Source organism: Lichenostomus cassidix, chromosome 4A (assembly GCF_008360975.1).
Source record: "Lichenostomus cassidix isolate B80296 chromosome 4A, HeHo_3.0, whole genome shotgun sequence".
Lineage (NCBI taxonomy): Eukaryota > Metazoa > Chordata > Aves > Passeriformes > Meliphagidae > Lichenostomus > Lichenostomus cassidix.
Genome location: NC_139485.1, coordinates 13,757,459 through 13,774,562, shown reverse-complemented (window position 1 = coordinate 13,774,562; position 17,104 = coordinate 13,757,459). Strand labels below are relative to the sequence as shown.

Genomic DNA, 17,104 nt, shown 5'->3' with positions numbered 1-17,104 from the left:
GCCAGCGGATCCCAGCTGGATGCACGGCTCCATCCCGGGAGCCGCTGGCAGGCGGGACCCTGCTGCGGGAGAGGTGATAACTCAGCAAACGGCCCAAGGCATTTCTGATTGGGAAAACATTTGCTGGGGTTTCAGGCGAGAGCTTTGATTGCACCGAAGTGTTTGGAAAGAGCTGTTGGATTTGGAGCATGCTTTCTGGAGGGATCTGGGCGTGCTTTCCAGAGTATCCCAGCGTGGAGGCTCGTGGAGGCACCTGAGCTCCTGCTGTGGGAAAGGGAATGTGGAAAGATAACCTTGCTCCATACTCCAGCCTCTTCCTGTCCTCTCTCCAACACCCAGCGGGGTCCAATGGATTCATCCCAAATTGCCATCAGTCACCTGCCCTCCCAGACCCGTGTTTTTGTGGGATGGAGGCAGGAATTGGGCTGCACAGGGAACCTGAAACCCCAGGGCTGAGCTTTGGCCTACAGGCTTGGGGAGGTGTTGGCTATGCTGTGCTGGCCAAGTCCTGCCTTGCGTCTGGAAAATTATCCCTGGACTCCGTGACTCTCCATTACATTGCCTTCCCCAAACTGTTGCCGAGCTCCTCCCGTGTTTCCCTACTTCCCTGGGTGAATAGATCCCCATGGCTGGATTTGGTGGAGCACTGGGATGGTTTGTGTTTGCCGTGATGGATGGAGATGATGGGGTGGGAACCATCCTGGTCCCTGGGCAGTTCCAGCACCACTCTTGGCTGCATCCAGGCCCTTCTGGGATCAGAAACCAGGTTTTCAAGTCTATTTAGCAGAGTCTGCCATTTAGGTGCTTAATCCTGCAATCCTCTCGTTTGGCTTTTGTCTCTTGTGTCCCCCCTGCCCTAAGCCCCGCAGAGGGCCGGAGGGTGGGGGTCCTTCCCTGTGCTCCCGCGGGATCCAAGGGCTGAAAACTCCGTGCTGGCTCCAGTGAAAAGTTAATGTGAATTTAAGTGACTTCTGCCCTGCAATTAGAGCCCCCGGAGCCCACTGGGGCTCTGAGTTTACATTCTTCACCGAGGCACAGGGTGTAATTAGAGATGTATAATTTAAACTGTGCATATGCAAGTGTTCCCATTCTGCACTAGGAGCAAAGGAAATTATCCAGGAATTAAAGGGGGAGGAGGGTGCAGGCGTGGAGAATGGCTCACTTGTGTGGATGTGGCAGTGAGAAGAAGCTGGAGGGATCACGTCCTCACTGCTGCAGGCAGCTTTGGAAGGGGCAGGAGCCGGGAATTCGGTGGGCTCCAGATTGGGGCACGAGGATGTGGCTGTAATGGGGAGTCAGGAGTGAATCCCTGCAGTGAGAGGTGCCAGAGGAGAGCTGGGACCTGCCTGGCAGTGCCAAGGGACAGTGAAGATGGCACAATAATGCCAGGGAACAGCAAGAAGCTGCCCAGCAGTGCCTTTCCAGGTCCTAGGCAGTTGTCTAACATTCCCTCTGTTTTTTTGCAGCCACTTCCAATGGCACGCTGGATGGCCTGGAGAACAGGGAAGGAGGGGTCTGCCAGACACGCTCCATGAAGATTGTCATGAAAGTTGGGCAGGGTGAGTCCTGGGGTCTCCTGCTGCCCCCTGAACTGGGGTTCCTGTCCCTCTGTGCGGTGTGGGTGCTCGATTCCAGGGAAACTGAGGCCAGACCTCAGGAGCACTCCTGGGTTAGTTCAGCAGAATTCAGTTTTTAGGATCTTTCTTCCTGCCTTTTTTGTCTTAACAACATGGCACATGTGTGGAGCACTGGGATTGAAAGGGAGCGATTGTTCCCAGTTACCTTGTGGGCCATATCCCAGTGGGAAGCGAGCTCAACACAGAACCCATGAGCCCTGCGAGTGCCTTGGGGATGCTGGCACAGGCAGTGCCCCCCTGACTTCCCAGACATCCAAGATGGTATTGGAGCTGGTCAGGAATCAGGGATTGGGCTCGGTGGCTCTCAGCTCTCACCAGGCTGTGGGGACTCCAGTAGTAGTGGGACCCCAGGGACATCACCAATGAGCTTTTCTCCTGGAGCCCATTTCTCCTCCTCCTCACCACCTCCATCCTGAGCTGCTTCCCAGCCCCGGCAATGCCCCGGGCTTGTTTCAGCCCCGACTCGGATGCACAGCTCCCAGTTCTGCTTCTCATTATTGTGTTTGCACGTCGGGGCCAATATTTATAATAAACAGGCAAAGCTGTGCTGCAGCCTTGGCCTCCTGCCTGCCCTTCCCTTCCCTTCCTCCTGCTGCCCGAGCAAGAAACCTGTCCCAGCCCACGCACGGGAGCTCTGAAAACAGAAAACCAGGGAATTAGGGTGGGGATCTGCTTCCCGCAAGCCCTGGAGCAGCTCAGCCTTGCTCTGTTGCTCTCGGCATCTCTCAGCACTCCTGTGCCCCGTGGGAGTGGCTGGCATTTGGGGGCACTTCTTTAGGGGAGAAACAAGCTGCTGCCTTCTAGGTTGGATCAAGGCTTCTCATCCATCCCTCTCCCATTTTCCAGATCCAAACGCAGTGATCCCAGAGCAGCTGACAACAAGTCGGCCGAGCAAGGAGTCCGATGACACCGTGAAGGTTGTCACACAGAGCCCACGCAGCAAGGTCCCGGCAGTGGAGGAGCCTGGCAAGCCAGGTGGGTATTCCAGGGATCCCCAGGAGAGGGATGGGGCTCTGCCTGCCGTGGGGCTGATGAAGCTGCTTCAAGCTGAGCTTGTTGCATGGATCCGAGGGTTACCAGACTCTGGATCAGGGGTCTCGATGGGTTTGTCATAAGTGTGTCTGCCATCCTGCTGCTGTCCCGAGCCCAGGGTGCAGAGCAGCTCGGGTTTGTTTTCCTAGTTCCTGGCAGAGCTTTGCAGGGAAGTGCTGTTTCAGCACTCTTCCTCCTCCTCCTCCTCCTCCCCCTCCCATGTGTTCCTCACAGTACATCTGAGAGGGCTTGGAGGAGGTGAGGTCCTCGGGTGTGAGAGCCCTTTGAAGGTGGTTTCCTGAGTTTCTGACCCCTCTGAGAGCAAAGTGGAATCAGATGAAGCCGGGAAGAGTTGCTCTTTTCTTCCTGCCCGGACTGGCCTCTGAGCGCTTGCCCCTCGGGGGCTGCCGCTGCCCCGGGCTGGGGGTCAGTAATCAGAGACTGGGGGGCTCTGCATGTCAGAGCTCACATCCACCAGGGCATCCAGGTCTGCTGTGGGGAGCAAAGGCTCCCTGGGTCTGGAATGGTGGTCACTTGGACATGAGCAGCACTCTGCTCCATAGGCTGAGAGATGGAAAGGGGAGCAGGAGGATGCAGGGTCGGGGACAGGGCATGTGGTCCTCTCTCTGTGGATGCCTGGGGCTCCTGCCTGCCCTGCCCCGTCCTTCTCAGGGATGTGTGGGTCTGACTGGGGTGGGAAGGTGGGGAGCAAGTGCCATCCCTTTGCTCACTTGGAAGTGAGGGGCTCCCCTCCTTGGGAGCACAGCAGGAGAATATTGATTTTGGGGGGCAGAGAGGGGCTCCAATGGGCGACTCATTCTCCTGCTCCACAGGTGTGATCCATGCGTGGACAGAACATGGATCTGGCTGCCTGCCTGTCTGACTCCCTTCTCTCCTTGCCTTGCAGGCTCTGTCAACCAGGACGGCCAAGAGACCCAAGGTCCCAGCGACGGCTTCCTGAGCTCCAAGGTGGCCGTGTTCGCAGCCATCGGCGCCGGCTGCGTCATCTTCATCCTCATCATCATCTTCCTCGTCGTGCTCCTGATCAAGATCCGCAAGCGGCACCGGAAGCACACGCAGCAGAGAGCCGCAGCCTTGTCCCTCAGCACCTTGGCCAGCCCCAAATGCAGCGGGAACGCGGGCTCGGAGCCCAGCGACATCATCATCCCCTTACGGACTACAGAGAACAACTACTGCCCGCACTACGAGAAGGTGAGCGGGGACTACGGGCACCCCGTCTACATCGTGCAGGAGATGCCCCCGCAGAGCCCAGCCAACATTTACTACAAGGTGTGAGGAGCAGCCTGGGAACGGCCGATGCAGCAGCGCGGGAGCGCCGGGCGCGGGGCTGGCGCCGCAGGGAGGAAGCGAAACGCCCCCCACCCCACCCCGGCACGGTGCGGGCAGCGCCGGGAGCGGCGCCGGGGAGCGGAGGGCTCAACGCTCACGTGCTGATTCTCCCCTTTGTATTTAGTTTTGTAGTTCTCAGCTTTTGTAATCCCGAGACTCTGAGGGTGAGCCTTCAGCCTCCTCCTCTTCTTCTCCAGACTGTGGCCGGCCGTGGGGGCGGGCGCCGTGCCTTTTCGTGCTCGGGACACCGCTGGCAAACCCGGAGACTCCACCTCCCCTTTGTGATTTGGGATTTCCCCGCGTCACCCCTCTGGCCCTGCGGGAAGTGCCCGCCAGTGCCGCAGGGTCCCGGAGCCTGGAGCGACGCCGGGGCCTCGGTCCCAGGAGCAGCGAGCGCACAGGGGGATGAGGAGGAGGAGGATGCTTTGCCAAGGTGCCGACATGCAGACAACTGTGCAGGGAGGAAGCTGGCAAACCCGATTTACTACTACTACTATTATTATAATTATTTTAATTTTTTTGTAACATTTTTATTTTTGTGAATTCCGGGCGGGACTCAGGCCCGCCGCCTCCGGGCACACGCCATCACCTCCTTCCAGCACATCATCCCGCCGGCCACGGGGCAGATCCCGCTCCCCTTGCTGCCCCGGGAAACTTTTGTGTTCGTAGCTGTTGACTCTTGTTTTAGTCTCTTTATAAAAAGAAAGAAAGAAAAAAAAATTCTATCTCCACCCTGTCTCAAGCATTCAGTGCGCAAGGGGCCGGACACTGCTCCTGCCCCACGCAGAGCAGCCATGGCCTGGCAGCTCTTCCCGACCCCTCTGGAGCATCCCACTGTGGAGAAAAGCCTTTGGCTTTCCATCAGGCTGAGGCTGAGCCTGCTGGAAGCGAAGTAGGAGGTGGCAGGGGGAAGCTGCAGCCCCCTCCCAAGCTGGGCATGCTGCAGGTGGCTGTTCTTGGAAAGGAAAACTGGAAAACAAAGGTTCCTGACCTGCAGCTCATGCCAGGGGTGTCAGGAGGAGGCTGGTGCTCGGGGCTGGAAGCCCCCCAAGAGGCTGGAGCACCAGGCTTGGCTTGGTTGGGAGCTGAGCTGAAGGCTTTTCCACCCTCCTGGTTTACCTGGAGAATCCAGTGCCCCTCGGTGGGACCTGCTTTGGGGACCAGCCCCCACTGTGCCTGTTCCCTGCCCTGCTCCTGGCACAGGAGCATTCCCTGTCCTGCCACCTCCTGGGGGTCCCACAGCCCGGGCTCCCTTGCCCTTGCCTTGCCCACCTCCCACCCAAAACTGGAAGGGGTTGAGCCTGTCTGGCAGGATCATTCCCAGCTTCCTCTTCCCGGGAGGAGCTGCCGGCACCGTGGCTGATGCCAGTGAGCCCAGCGAGGCAGGCAGTGCCCTGTCACTGCCTGTTCTTGGGCTGTCCCCCCTTCCTCACTTTCTTTTCCTTCCAGCAGTAGCTGCTTTTGCTCAGGGAGCAGGAGTGGGGCCGGCAGGGCTGTTCCTGCCTGGGCTGTTCCCGCCTGTCCCCAGGGCCCCGAATCCCGCGTTAGGAAGTGCCCAAAGAGCGAGGGAGCTGCTCTGCTAAAGTGCCTTGACGAGGAGCGGGCGGGGGCGGGGGCAGAGCAGGGATGGGGGGCCCGTGGCCTGGGAGGATTCGGTGACTTGGGGGGTCTGGTGGCCGCGGGGGATCCAGTGGCCCGGCTGCTGCGCTGGGCTTTGGCCCTGAGTGGGATGGGAGCGTCCCGTGGTGTCCCATTGGTGGGTTTGTGGTGTTTTAGGGCAGGAATTTGGGCTGGAGCGGAGCATGGTGTCCCAGCTCCCCTCCCACCCTCGGCATCCCGAGGTGGTTCTGCTTCCAGGGCCCCAAACCCGCTGCTTCCCTCGGGAGAGATGTGCCCCAGCGGGTGCTCCCCCGGTGTCCCCAGTCCAGCACTGCTTCCCCCGTGTAGCACCTTCCATCCCTCTCTCCTCTGTGGGATCCACTGCCCATCCTGGCCTGGGAGCCACCTCCACTGGGACCCCCTTCTCCGATGGGGAAATCCCGGAAAATTGTGTCTTAAAAAAATCCCCCTTTCCCTCTTTCCTCTGCCAAACCTTGGCCTGTGTTTCATGAGGTGGGGAGAGCCCTGGCTGGGCGGCAGTGGCAGTGGTGATAGTGGCAGTGACAGTGACAGTGGAATCCCTTGGGAGCAGTGGCTGGAGCGGAGGGGGAAGTGGGGGGATGATGTAGTTTTGGTTTGGTTTTGGAGGAGAAGGGACAGAGTCTGGCCACAGGTTGTACCAAAAGTGATGTGACAGCGCCAGTGGCTGTTCCCAGCTGAGGTCTCAATCAGTCCCACTCCTGCTGCTGGGAACAGTTGGAAAACCTTGTAAATATGTGAAGAAAGGGTGAAATCAGAACTCTTGGTTTTTGCTGAGCACCTCGGGCTGCTGGGTCCTGGATCAGAGTGTGTCCCTCGGGTTCTTTTTGTGGAAAGCATTGAAGTTTGGTTGATTTTTCCTTTTTTTTTTTTTAAATTTTTTGTTCCCCCCCTCCCCCCCGTTTTGTTTGTGTAAATACTAGTCTTTTTTGGAAGAAATAATGTAAAGATGTTTTGTATAAACTCCGAATTATTTTCTGGTTGCTTTTTCTTAGAAAAACAAATGAGAACTTAAAAAAAAAGATGAAAAAAAAAGAAATTTTAACCACAAGAACGGGTGTAAAACATTGTCATAGAGCTCAGCCCGGAGCCTGTGGGCTGTGCTGGAGTGTGGGAACTGCCAGGATTGGGGACCTTCCCTCGATATAATGCAGGATCAGATGGGCTCCAAGCAGAGAGTGAGGCAGGAGTATGGGATTCTATTCCATCCTGGAATCTGTGGCTCATTCCCTGTGAGTCCCAGAGCTCTGAGCCCTGCTCTGGCCACAGGCAGAGACTTTGGGACACACGGTGACCTAAAGGAGTATCAAATTTTTCTATTTTCTTATCTTTAACCAAAAAATCCCTGACCTGGGGATGCAGAACTCAATGCAACATCTTGAGATCCTGCTCCACTTTTCCAGACCTGTGGAGCTGCTCCTAGTGCAGATCCCTTTCCCATCTCTCTCTGTTCTCTGGTTGCCAGCTGCCAGCTCACTGTGGCCCCATCTCTGCTTGGTGCCTGGGCTGGGGTGGCTCCTCCTCAGCCATGCCCACCTCGGTGAGTGGTCCCTGCCCAGGGGTGGTGGCCGTGCCTGGAGCCATCTCCAGTGTCACCTGGCACTTCCCGAGGGCAGCCTGAAGGCATCGGGGAGCTCCCAGTTCTCCTGGGAGCTGGGCTGTGAATCTGCATTACATCGACAGAGGTTTCTCGGAGGTTCCGGAGGTGCTGGAGCAGGGATGGACATCCCTCTCTCCATCCCGGCAGAGCTGCACCCCAGCACATCCTCACCGCGCTCCCACATTTCAGAGCTGTGCCACGTCCACATCCCACAGCGTCACATCCGCGCCGTCCCCTGTCCCGAGGGGCTTGGCCCTGCCATCAACCAGCCGGGGCTGCAGCTGCCCCATCCCTGTGCCACGGCACCGCCGGAGCAGCCAGGCTGCCAAATTACCCCTGTCCACCCTCCACTGCCTTTAGCTGAGAGGTGGGTATGGAGCTGGAGCCCGGATGTGTTCCCGCTGTGGGGCACACGGGATGGGGCTTGGGCTGAGCGGGAATGGTTGGGAATGCTGGGCACGGAGGGAACGAGGCCCCTCTGTGCTGGCACCTCCTCGGCTGCAGGGGCACATCCCAGCTCCAGCCTCAGCATCCTTGTGCTGGTTGATCCTCCTCAGCTCATGGTGGGGCTCCGGCGGTGCCGGGATCCCCTCGGCCGCGCTCCCGGCGCCGCAGATTTTCTTTCTTCGTGTCATGTTCCTGGTTTTGATTCCTTTCGCCTTCTCCCAGCTCTCCCGCCCAGTAGCATATCATCGGCATCGGTAACAGCTCTGTGGCAGCTGAACTCCATGGAGCCGTGATGGAACCTGATATATTGTTAAATAAAAGGGTTTTTTTCCTATGGAATCCTGGCTGTCTCCCGTGTGCTTTATTCCTGCCCCAGGTTTGCAACCACAGCCTGGGCTGAAGAGATCTGGAAAGAGTTGGCTGGGATGGATCTGCACCGGCTTGTCCTGGAGGGACCTGGTGGATTTGGTTTGGTCAGGAAAAGTTGGGAGATTTTTGTCCAGTGTTTTCAGCATGGACTCAGGATTGGATGAACTCAGGGTTGGATAGAGATGGATATGGCTGGGCTATCCGTGGATTTGGCTGGACCTGGTGACCTTCAAGGTCTTTTCCAACCCAAATGATTCTGGCTCTGTTTCCATGGCTCTGTCCCTGCAGCTGGAGGCTCCTGGAGGCCACTGGATCCCCCCTGGCTTGAGGGGCTGCTCCTGTGCTCCAGAACAGGCAGAATCTGTTGGGAGCTGCTGGTGGATGGCACAGGACAGTGATGTCCTATTCCTGGCATGAATGAGCCCGCTCCAGGCAGGCACAGGGAAAAGCAGGGAGCAAGGCTGTCTTCTCTTCACTCTGGAGTTCCTTTAGGAGAGGATGGAGTCATGGAAGTTCCTGCCTGGTGCAAACCACACCTGCTCCAGTCCAGGTTGTCCTGTCAGGAATTGTGGGTGCTGGATTCCGGGGTGACCACTGGGATATGTGAGGGAATGGGTGGTTTATGGGATCTCAAGAGTTAAAATGGGATTAAAATGGGCCCGAGGCACCAACCGAGAGAGGCTGGAGAAAACATCCAACGTGGAGGGGTGAGGTGAGCCTCGGAGATGGAGCACAGCAGGATAGTTCGGAGCTGGTTGGGCACAGCTGGAACCACTGGGAATGTGCCAAGAGCCTGCTGGAGTGAGCAGGGAATGCCGGGATGGGGGTCGGGATGGGGGGCCCTGGGGTGCACCAGCCGGGCTCAAATGTGGTTTGCTGGTTTGAAAATCCTCCCTCTCTGCGTGCTTTGATCCCAGTGGGAATGAAATAAGGCTTTTAATTCTAAACAGCTTCGCTGGGCCCTGATGCCCGCAGGGAGAACTGGAAGTGCCAAACGTGCTGGGACCTGCCAGCAGAGGGAAAAGTGCTTTAACAGGTTCCTGGAACCCACCCCTGGCCGGGAGCGGGAGCGCGGGAGGGTCCCTCCGGCTCCGGGGCTCCTCCGGGTGGGATCAGCACGGACTGGGGGATGCAGAGCCTGCCAGCCCCACGGGATCACTCCTGCTGCTCCATGTGTGTCCCGAGGCAGCTGCAGAGGGGGTCCCGTAGGGCAGGGATGTGCTGGAGCTGCTTCATCCCTGTTGCACCGAGTTTGTGGAGGCTCCGTGCTCCTCCTGATCCTACCCCAGTGTGAGATCCTGTGGAAGTCCCCATGCTGGGAAGGGTTTGGTTGGGAGCACCCTTGTCCCCATCTGTGGTGGGAGGGGACATCAAGCCCTGGTGCCAGTGCCCACAGGGACACGGGAGCTGTGGCTGTGTGGTGGCTCTGCTCTGCTCCCAGGGGCCAGCTGGCAGTGAGGGATCGGCAGGATCCTACCCGGGAGCCTCTGGATCTGGAAAGTTCATTAAAGCTGTGGAGCTGCTGATGGTTTTGGATGTCCATCAGGACTGGAGGAGTTATTTTAATTATTTTGCATAAAGGAGCTTTTTGTCGAGTTTATTAACTCGCCCTTGGCCGGATCCCACTCGGGAGTGAGGCAGCTGCCAGGCCGGCAGAGCCAGAGCATTGGGGGATTGGGATGCTGGGGATAACCATGTCCCTTGTGTAGGAGTGTTGGGGGGATCAGGATATTGGGGAGCACTGTGTGCCTGGTGCAGGAGTGTTGGGGGAATCAGGATATTGGGGAACACTGTGTGCCTGGTGCAGGAGTGTCTGGGGGATCGGGATGCCAGGGTCACCCCAGGTGCAGGAGCAGTGCCACCTCTGTGTGCCATGGCCAGGGTGGAACCCCCCTGGAAGAGATGCCCATGTGGGAAGCCACCTGCATGACCTGGATAAGTGATGGGAAACTCAAAGCTCCTTGGAAACAGGTGAGCAGGGAATGACGGATCTGAGCACTTCCAGCTCTGGTTTGAGACCAGGCTCAGCTGGAGATGGGACATCAGGGCTGCTGCGGGGGTTGGGATGAGCTCTGGTGGGGGAAGCACAGGGCAAGGGCACCCCCAGCATTCCCAGAATCAGCTCCACGTGCTGGGGCAGTGCTGGTAGCACTGGTGCTGACAGGGTGCTCTCCCAGCACCACCCATCCTCTTCCTCTTAATCCCAGTGCTGCCAAGGCATTGCCATTGCTGGAGCTTCCCACTTCCCTCAAGGCCCTGAGCATCACTTGCTGCTGCCCATCCATGGATGAGCTGACCCTGGGAGGCACCAGGGATGGAGCTGGAGCACCAGTGCCTCCAGCCCCTGCTCTTCCCAGCCTTGGCTGCATTCCCTGGATCTCAGCTGGGCTGAGGGTGAGCAGGACAATTCATCCCAGGTTTCCTTTCCGATATCACACCCCATTCTTCCATTGCTGCAGTCCATTCCTGGCCTCATCCATCCTTCCCAGCCCACTCAGCCTCCTCCTCTGGCATTTCCACTCCAAGGGGAGCATCTGAACCCCTCAGCCTGGAAGGGGCTGAATAACAGCAATTCCTGTTAATAAACCTTGGCTGGGCCAGCTGCGGCTGCCAGGATTGGGAAGTTTATCCTTGTTTTCCCTACAGTACATCCAAAATAACTAACAGGTTTTCCTGGTCGAGGTGCTGGGCTTTTCCCACAGCCAGGCTTTCTGCTGTATCCACTGGCTCATCTGCACCTGGTTTCCAGGGAGAGGAGCCTGGAAGATCCATTAGGCTGTCGTGGAATGCAACGAGTCCCGCGGGCTCCGTAATAAGAGCAATAACGGGAATGCACCGGGGGGCTGTTTGTCACAGGGATGGGATGGGGTGGGATGGGATGGGGATGGGATGGGATGGGATGGGATGGGATGGGATGGGATGGGATGGGATGGGGATGGGGATGGGATGGGGATGGGATGGGGATGGGATGGGGATGGGATGGGGATGGGAATATGGACAGCGGTCTAAATGTTAGATGCTGAGTGGGATGAGAGGAGGAAAAGGATGAGGAAAAGAGCACGGCTGGTGCTGGCAAGGCAGCGGGTTAGACTCCAGCGCTCTCCCTGTGTTCCTGTGCCACTGCCAGCCCCATCCCTGTGCCAGGGCAGCCATCTGTGCCCGAGGTGGAGCAGATCCGGGCGGAGTGGGCCCGGCGCCGCTCACACAAAGGCCCCGCAGTTGGACCCAGCGGAGCTCAAGTGCTCCGAGAAAAGCGTCACGCGCTGCCAAGGTTTTTCCTCTGCAGGCAGGCCTGGAGCCAGCGGGGATGGTTGCAGCCTTTTTTCCCTGGCAGCGCTTCCAGCATCCTGAAAAGGCTCTTCCCTGGTCATATCCCAGCCAGCCGGGATGTGCAGAGGCTCCCATGAATGACCTCCCTGAATTGCCAGCAACCCGCTGGGATAACCACGAGGAAAAGGCTGGGCTGGAGAGGTCACAGGGCTGGAAAAGGCAAAGGAGAGTGCTGGGAAGCTGTGGAGGGATGAGGAAGCTTTTTCTGAGTGCAACAGGGAGCTTCAGGATAAATCCTGTAGGTTTTGGTTCGTTAAGAAGGAATGAACACGGCTCTACAGCAAACATCAGTTAATTATGTGCAAGGTTTTAATGTTCCTGAAACACAACCCTTGGAGAGGGTCCCCCAGCTGCTGGAAGGGGGGTCTGAAGGAAACACAGAGCTTTTCCTTTTGTTTTGGATGGAGGATGAGAGAAAAATGGGAAATATCAGTGCTGTGGCCACCCTGAGAGCTGCTGCTGAGCCAGCCCAGGATCCTGCTAGGGTTGGGGTGTTCTGCCTCTCTGCAATCCCGGGAGTCTGACAGGGGCTTGTCCTGCTTTTCAGCAATCCTGGGATCCTGACAGAGGCTTGTTCTGCCTCTCAGCCACCCCAGAGCCCTGAAGGAGGGTTCTCCCTGCTCTGAGCCAGCCCAGGATCCCATGGGGAGGTTACCCCATTTCACTGCTCACTCTTGTGCTTCTCCTCTGTTCCCAGGGGCACGGGGAATAAGGATATCAGGACTGCAGGGTGGATGTGTCCTGGGGGATGATCCAGGTTCCCATGGCTTCACCCCACTCCGTGCAGGGATGTGGCTGAGCCTTTGTCAGCTCCCAAGGTCAGCACCCAGAGCCCAGGGATGGGATTTGGGAAGAGCCAGGGAAAAGCTGGGCTCCTGTTCCCATCCTGCAGCTCCCATTCCCATCCCAGCAATCGCCTCCAGCTTGGACCTGCCCTGGCTGGGAAGGGCCAAGCGAGGCTTCAGTTTCAGCTGAGCTCCCCCCTAATTCCTGCAGCCTGGTGTAATCCTCCCCAGTGAGCCCAGCGCCAGGTTCCTGCTGGAAATTGGCTCTGGCTGTGGCTCTGGGGTCTTTGTAGGGAAGCTGAGCCAGAAGGAAAAGCAAGCTGGAGACTCCAAAGGGCTGGTGGGGGCTTTGCTCTCCTCCACATGGGGGCTGGGGGAGCTCAGGTGGGGACATGGCCCAGCTGGTGTCTGGTGTGGGGTGAAACAAGCCCTGAATCCTTGCAAAATTGGGGTGGAGGGCTTCCATGGCCGCGGTCCCCCCTAGACCCCCCAGTGTCCCCCCAGCTGCGGCTGTGCCAACGCCCAGCCCGCCCCAGTGCCGGGGCTGCAGGAACTTGGAAGGATGGGAGCTCCCATCCTCGCATCCATCACTTTGTCCTGGCTGGAAATGAGAGAGCAGCTCGTGAGGAGGATGCAGGATGAGCTGTGGCTTCCCACTGCTTGATGTAATATGGGATTGGCCATTAATTATGGACTTAACAGGGCCAGGCTGGGGGGACCTGCAGGGGCTGGGATCTCAATGAGGGAACCGTGCGACAGAGGAAGAGGTTTCCCAGGGGATGGATGGGAAGGGCTGAGCTGCATCCCAGCGGGAGAAGGCAGCTCTGGCAGGCAGAGGTGGGTCCTGCAGGAGTTCCCATCCCACCTCCCCCGGGAAGGTCCCTTCCCTGAACCCCCGGCCGCAGCCCTGCCAGAGCCTGACGCCTCTCCTCGCCCTCCCTGGGCTTCCAACAATAATCCCGGTGCCGGCTGGGCTTTGCTGCTCTTGGACGCGGGAATGGGGCCGGAGCGCTCGGCTCGTAAGGCGATATCCCGATATCCCGGCAGCCGGAGCAGCCGAACAAAGGCGCAGTGTCTGCAGCCCCCCGGGTCACCCGGAAACCCGTCCCAGCCTGGGGGGAAAGGGTTAAGGAAGGCTGAGCCTCCAAACATCCCGCGATCCTTCTCAAAACTAACAGAGGGGTAATTAGCTGCTAATAAAGGGGAAAGATGAGCCTGGGTGTCCTTGGCGGGTGCAGAGGGCTGGGGGAGTTGCGGTGTGCGGTGTGGGGGCAGCGGGGCTCGTCCTGCATCCCAGGAAATGCCAGGCTGTGAACACCTCACTCACAGCTCAGGCAGAGGCAGCGAAACATGGGGGAGTTGGGATTTTATTCCATGTCTTATCACAGGATCACAGAATCATTCAGGTGGGAAAAGCCCGCTGAGATCGTGGAGTCCAGCCGTTCTCCCAGCACTGCTGCGTCCTCGGGTGCCACATCTACATGTTTTTTGAATATTTCCAGGGATGGTGATTCCATCGCTTCTCTGGGCAACCTGTTCCCGCGTCTGACCACCCTTTCAGCGAAGAAAACCCTGAAGGGTTTCCCAGAGTCAGTTTTGCACCTTCCTGGTGATCCCAGCTGCTGGAGGTGGATTTCCAGGCAGAGAACCCCTGTGCATGTGAGGGGAATGCAGGAGTTCCCACCAGGAATGTCATTTGGGTGTTGGAACCCCTCATTCAGGGGAAGGGCAGGGGGCTTGGCAGGAGCCAGAAAGGCTCTTCGGGAGCAGCAGTGGGTCTTGGGTGTGCCCCGGCCAGAGATGCTGCATGGGATGCTCCATGGGATGCTCCATGAGATGCTCCATGAGATGCTGCATGGGATGCTCCATGAGATGCTGCATGGGATGCTCCATGAGATGCTCCATGGGATGCTCCATGGGATGCTCCATGAGATGCTCCATGGGATGCTCCATGGGATGCTCCACGGAATGCTCCATGGGATGCTCCATGGGATGCTCCATGGGATGCTCCATGGGATGCTCCATGGGATGCTCCATGGGATGCTCCAGCCCCGCCGCATCCCGCGCTCCCTCTACTCTTCCCCGCTGGCTGCGGGAGAGCGGCGGGGAGGGACGAGCGGGCGAATCCTGCCCTGAATGCGAGAGAAAGGCCCTTTCAGGGAGTGCAGCCAAGCACGGAGCGCGGCCGGAGCGCGGCTGCAGCCAGGGGAGGCCCCGCGGGACGAGCGGGGAGGAGGGCGCTGGAGCACGGCGGGATCTGCTGAGCCCCAGGGCGAGGAAAATCTCTGGAACAAGGGAAGGTGGAGACTTCCTGGGAAACCAGGGATGGCAGCTGGATGCTTTGGATCATCCCGACTCGGCACCGGGGCTGCTCCCGCTGCGGGTGGGGTGTTCCAGCCAGGATGGGCGCCTCGGCTGTGGAGCCCGGCTGGTCTCCAGCATCACGGGATGCTGGTGGGATGCTGGAGGAGCAAAAAGCTCCTCAACCGTGTGGGATTCATCCCGGCAGGAGCAGGAATGCTCGCAGCTCACCTCAGAGCTGTGAGGTGCTGGGGCAGATGCAGTGGGGAGGTCTGGGTGCGCTTGGCTCTCACCCTCCATTGGCAAAGTAATTCCTTTGCCTCCGGCAGGTTTTAAAGGAATCGTTTTGCCCTAGAAGTCACATAATTAACATTTCCCACTTCACCTTGTCATCTGGGCATGCCAGTGTCCTGCCCAGGGTCCCTTGCCTGGCTCCCCAGTTCCAGCACCAAACCTGGAAGTGGCTCTGCCGTGGTCGCTTTGTTTCTACCAGAGTGGGGTGAAACGTGTCCGATTAGTGCTGTGCTCAATAAAAATATGCAGTTTTGGACAGGCCTGGACTATTCATTCATTCTGGGTTCGGGGCCAAAAGAATGGATTTTTAAAAATATAAAAATGTCTCACTTCGACATTTTTTAAATCAAATATTTTGGCTTTGCCTTTGGAGTCGGAGCTGGGAGATCAGGTGAAGCCATAGGGAACACTTTAAAAAACATTTTTTCCAAACTAACTCTCCCTTCCCAAACAAACTTGGCCTTTTCTCTGGCTGTATTTAACGTGGGATTGTTTGTTTATCCTCGTGCAGACCACGGCGTTTGCTTTTGTGGTGTTTCTTGTTTGTTCTGGGATCCTTGAAATGATTTGGGTTTTGTTATTATTTGCTCGGTGAAGGAAAACCCAAATGCGTTATTTTCACACTTCCCGTTGCAGTGGGTTTTTCTCCAATCCCGTTACCCATCAGCAGGAAAAGGGATTTGGGGAGTCACTTCCCATGGATGCACCCTCGTGGGGTGGGTGATTGTTTCTTCGGGGGTGTGCTTTAGGGTTTTTAGGTTTTTTAGGGCTTTTTAAGGTGGGTGTGTGCCCTGGCTGGGAGGGTTTTGAAGCCGAGGGGAGGCCATGGGAGCCATGGGAAGGCAATCCCTAGGGATGTCCTAGGCTATCCTACTCCACCACCCGCTTACCCTCTGCTCAGGGAGCTCTGGAAGATCTCCGAGGTGTTTTCCAAGCCAAATAATTCCAGGATTCCGAGTCGATTCTGGGCTGGGCGGTGGGTGATGCTCCCTGGGGAGCAGACAGGGGGTTCCCGTGTGAGCTGAGCCTTACCCCATTCTCCCCTTGCCCCGCTGCGTCGCTGCCCACTCCGTGCCCGGCTCGGGCACAGCCAGCGCTGCCTGATGTGTCCTGGCAGCCACCGCCTCCGGCTCCCCGCGGTGACGAGATGTGTCCTGATGGCCCGGCCGCGTTACACAATGGGCTCGGCTGGGGACTGCGGGGGCTGCGGGCACGGCGACCCTCCCAGGGACACCCCCGTGCCTCGTCCTGTCCGGCTGCTCCGCTCCCCGCTCCGCTCCGTGCGGTTTTCCATGGGGATGCTCTGCCGGTCACTGGCCTTACGGGCTGGGAGCAGCGAGCCGTGGCTGAGGGAGAGGATGGTGGGGGAGGAAGCTTGGCTTGTCCAAGGCTTCCTTTTCCGTGCTCCTCACCGCTTCCCAGATCCCGGCCCTGTTGGAGCAGCAGCTCCCCAGCATCCCTGTGCCGGCTGCATCCCCCGGGACCGGCTGGGCTGGTGCGACAGGCGTGAACGGCGCGGTGGCGACACAGCTACGTGTCCTCATTCTTCACTGTGGCCTCTGTGTGCAACTTTTAATTGCTTTTGTGCCGTGGGTGGCGAGTCCGGCAGCCCAGGATCCTCGGCGCCAGCGGAGCCGGCTCTTCCTCGCTATTGGTGCTGCTGGAATGTTGGAGCTCTGGCACAGCTCCGGTCTGGAGAGACCCCCGAGCCAGGCGGGGATCAGCCCCTCAGGCTGGGAGAGCGACACCTCCGAGCCATTCCAGGTGCAGAAAGTGTTTGTAGCCATTTCCATCGTCCCTGTCCCCACATCCTCCCGCCCCAGGCTGGTGGCAGGGAGCTGGAATGGCGAGGGGATGCTCATGGCCAGCTGAAGATCTCCAATGTCTGGTTGGACTTGGCATAAAATATTCATTGTAAGCAGCCTCATCCCGCTGGCCACGGGACAAGCCATCAGCTGGCAGGGGACGGGAAAGGCAGCAGGAAGGGGCTGTGTCCCCCACGGTGGGGACAGGGGGCTGGCACCAGGCGTGGAGAGCCCCCACAGCCCTCCTCCTGCACGGCCTCCAAATGCTCGGGCCTGGCGGGAGGCTGCGGGTTCCTTCCGGGAAGAGCAGAAGGGTCCTGCCGATCTCAGCATCCTCCTTGGCTGGCGGCTCGGCCACCTGGAAGACGACGGGAATCAGCCTGGTTTGGAGCGGGTTGGATCCCATCTCCCCACCCGGGATGTCTTGCACCTGCACCGGGGTAGAGGAGGGGGGGTTGGGTCCTCTTGGCACTGCTGGGGGGGACTGGGGGGTAATTGTGTCCCAGGACAGGATCA

The 17,104-nt window shown here is 58.5% G+C and overlaps 1 protein-coding gene across 1 annotated transcript in view; it reads left to right on the top strand.

Annotated features, from left to right (window-relative positions):
- EFNB1 (ephrin B1) overlaps positions 1–4,544 on the top strand; it is a 44,511-nt gene extending 39,967 nt beyond the window's left edge. Inside the window, exons 3-5 of the mRNA XM_085060621.1 lie at positions 1,467–1,559; positions 2,484–2,612; positions 3,577–4,544. Of these exons, the coding sequence (XP_084916747.1) occupies positions 1,467–1,559; positions 2,484–2,612; positions 3,577–3,965 (611 nt within the window). The 3' untranslated portion in view covers positions 3,966–4,544. The remainder of the gene's footprint in view (positions 1–1,466; positions 1,560–2,483; positions 2,613–3,576) is intronic.
- The last annotated feature ends 12,560 nt before the right edge of the window (positions 4,545–17,104 follow it).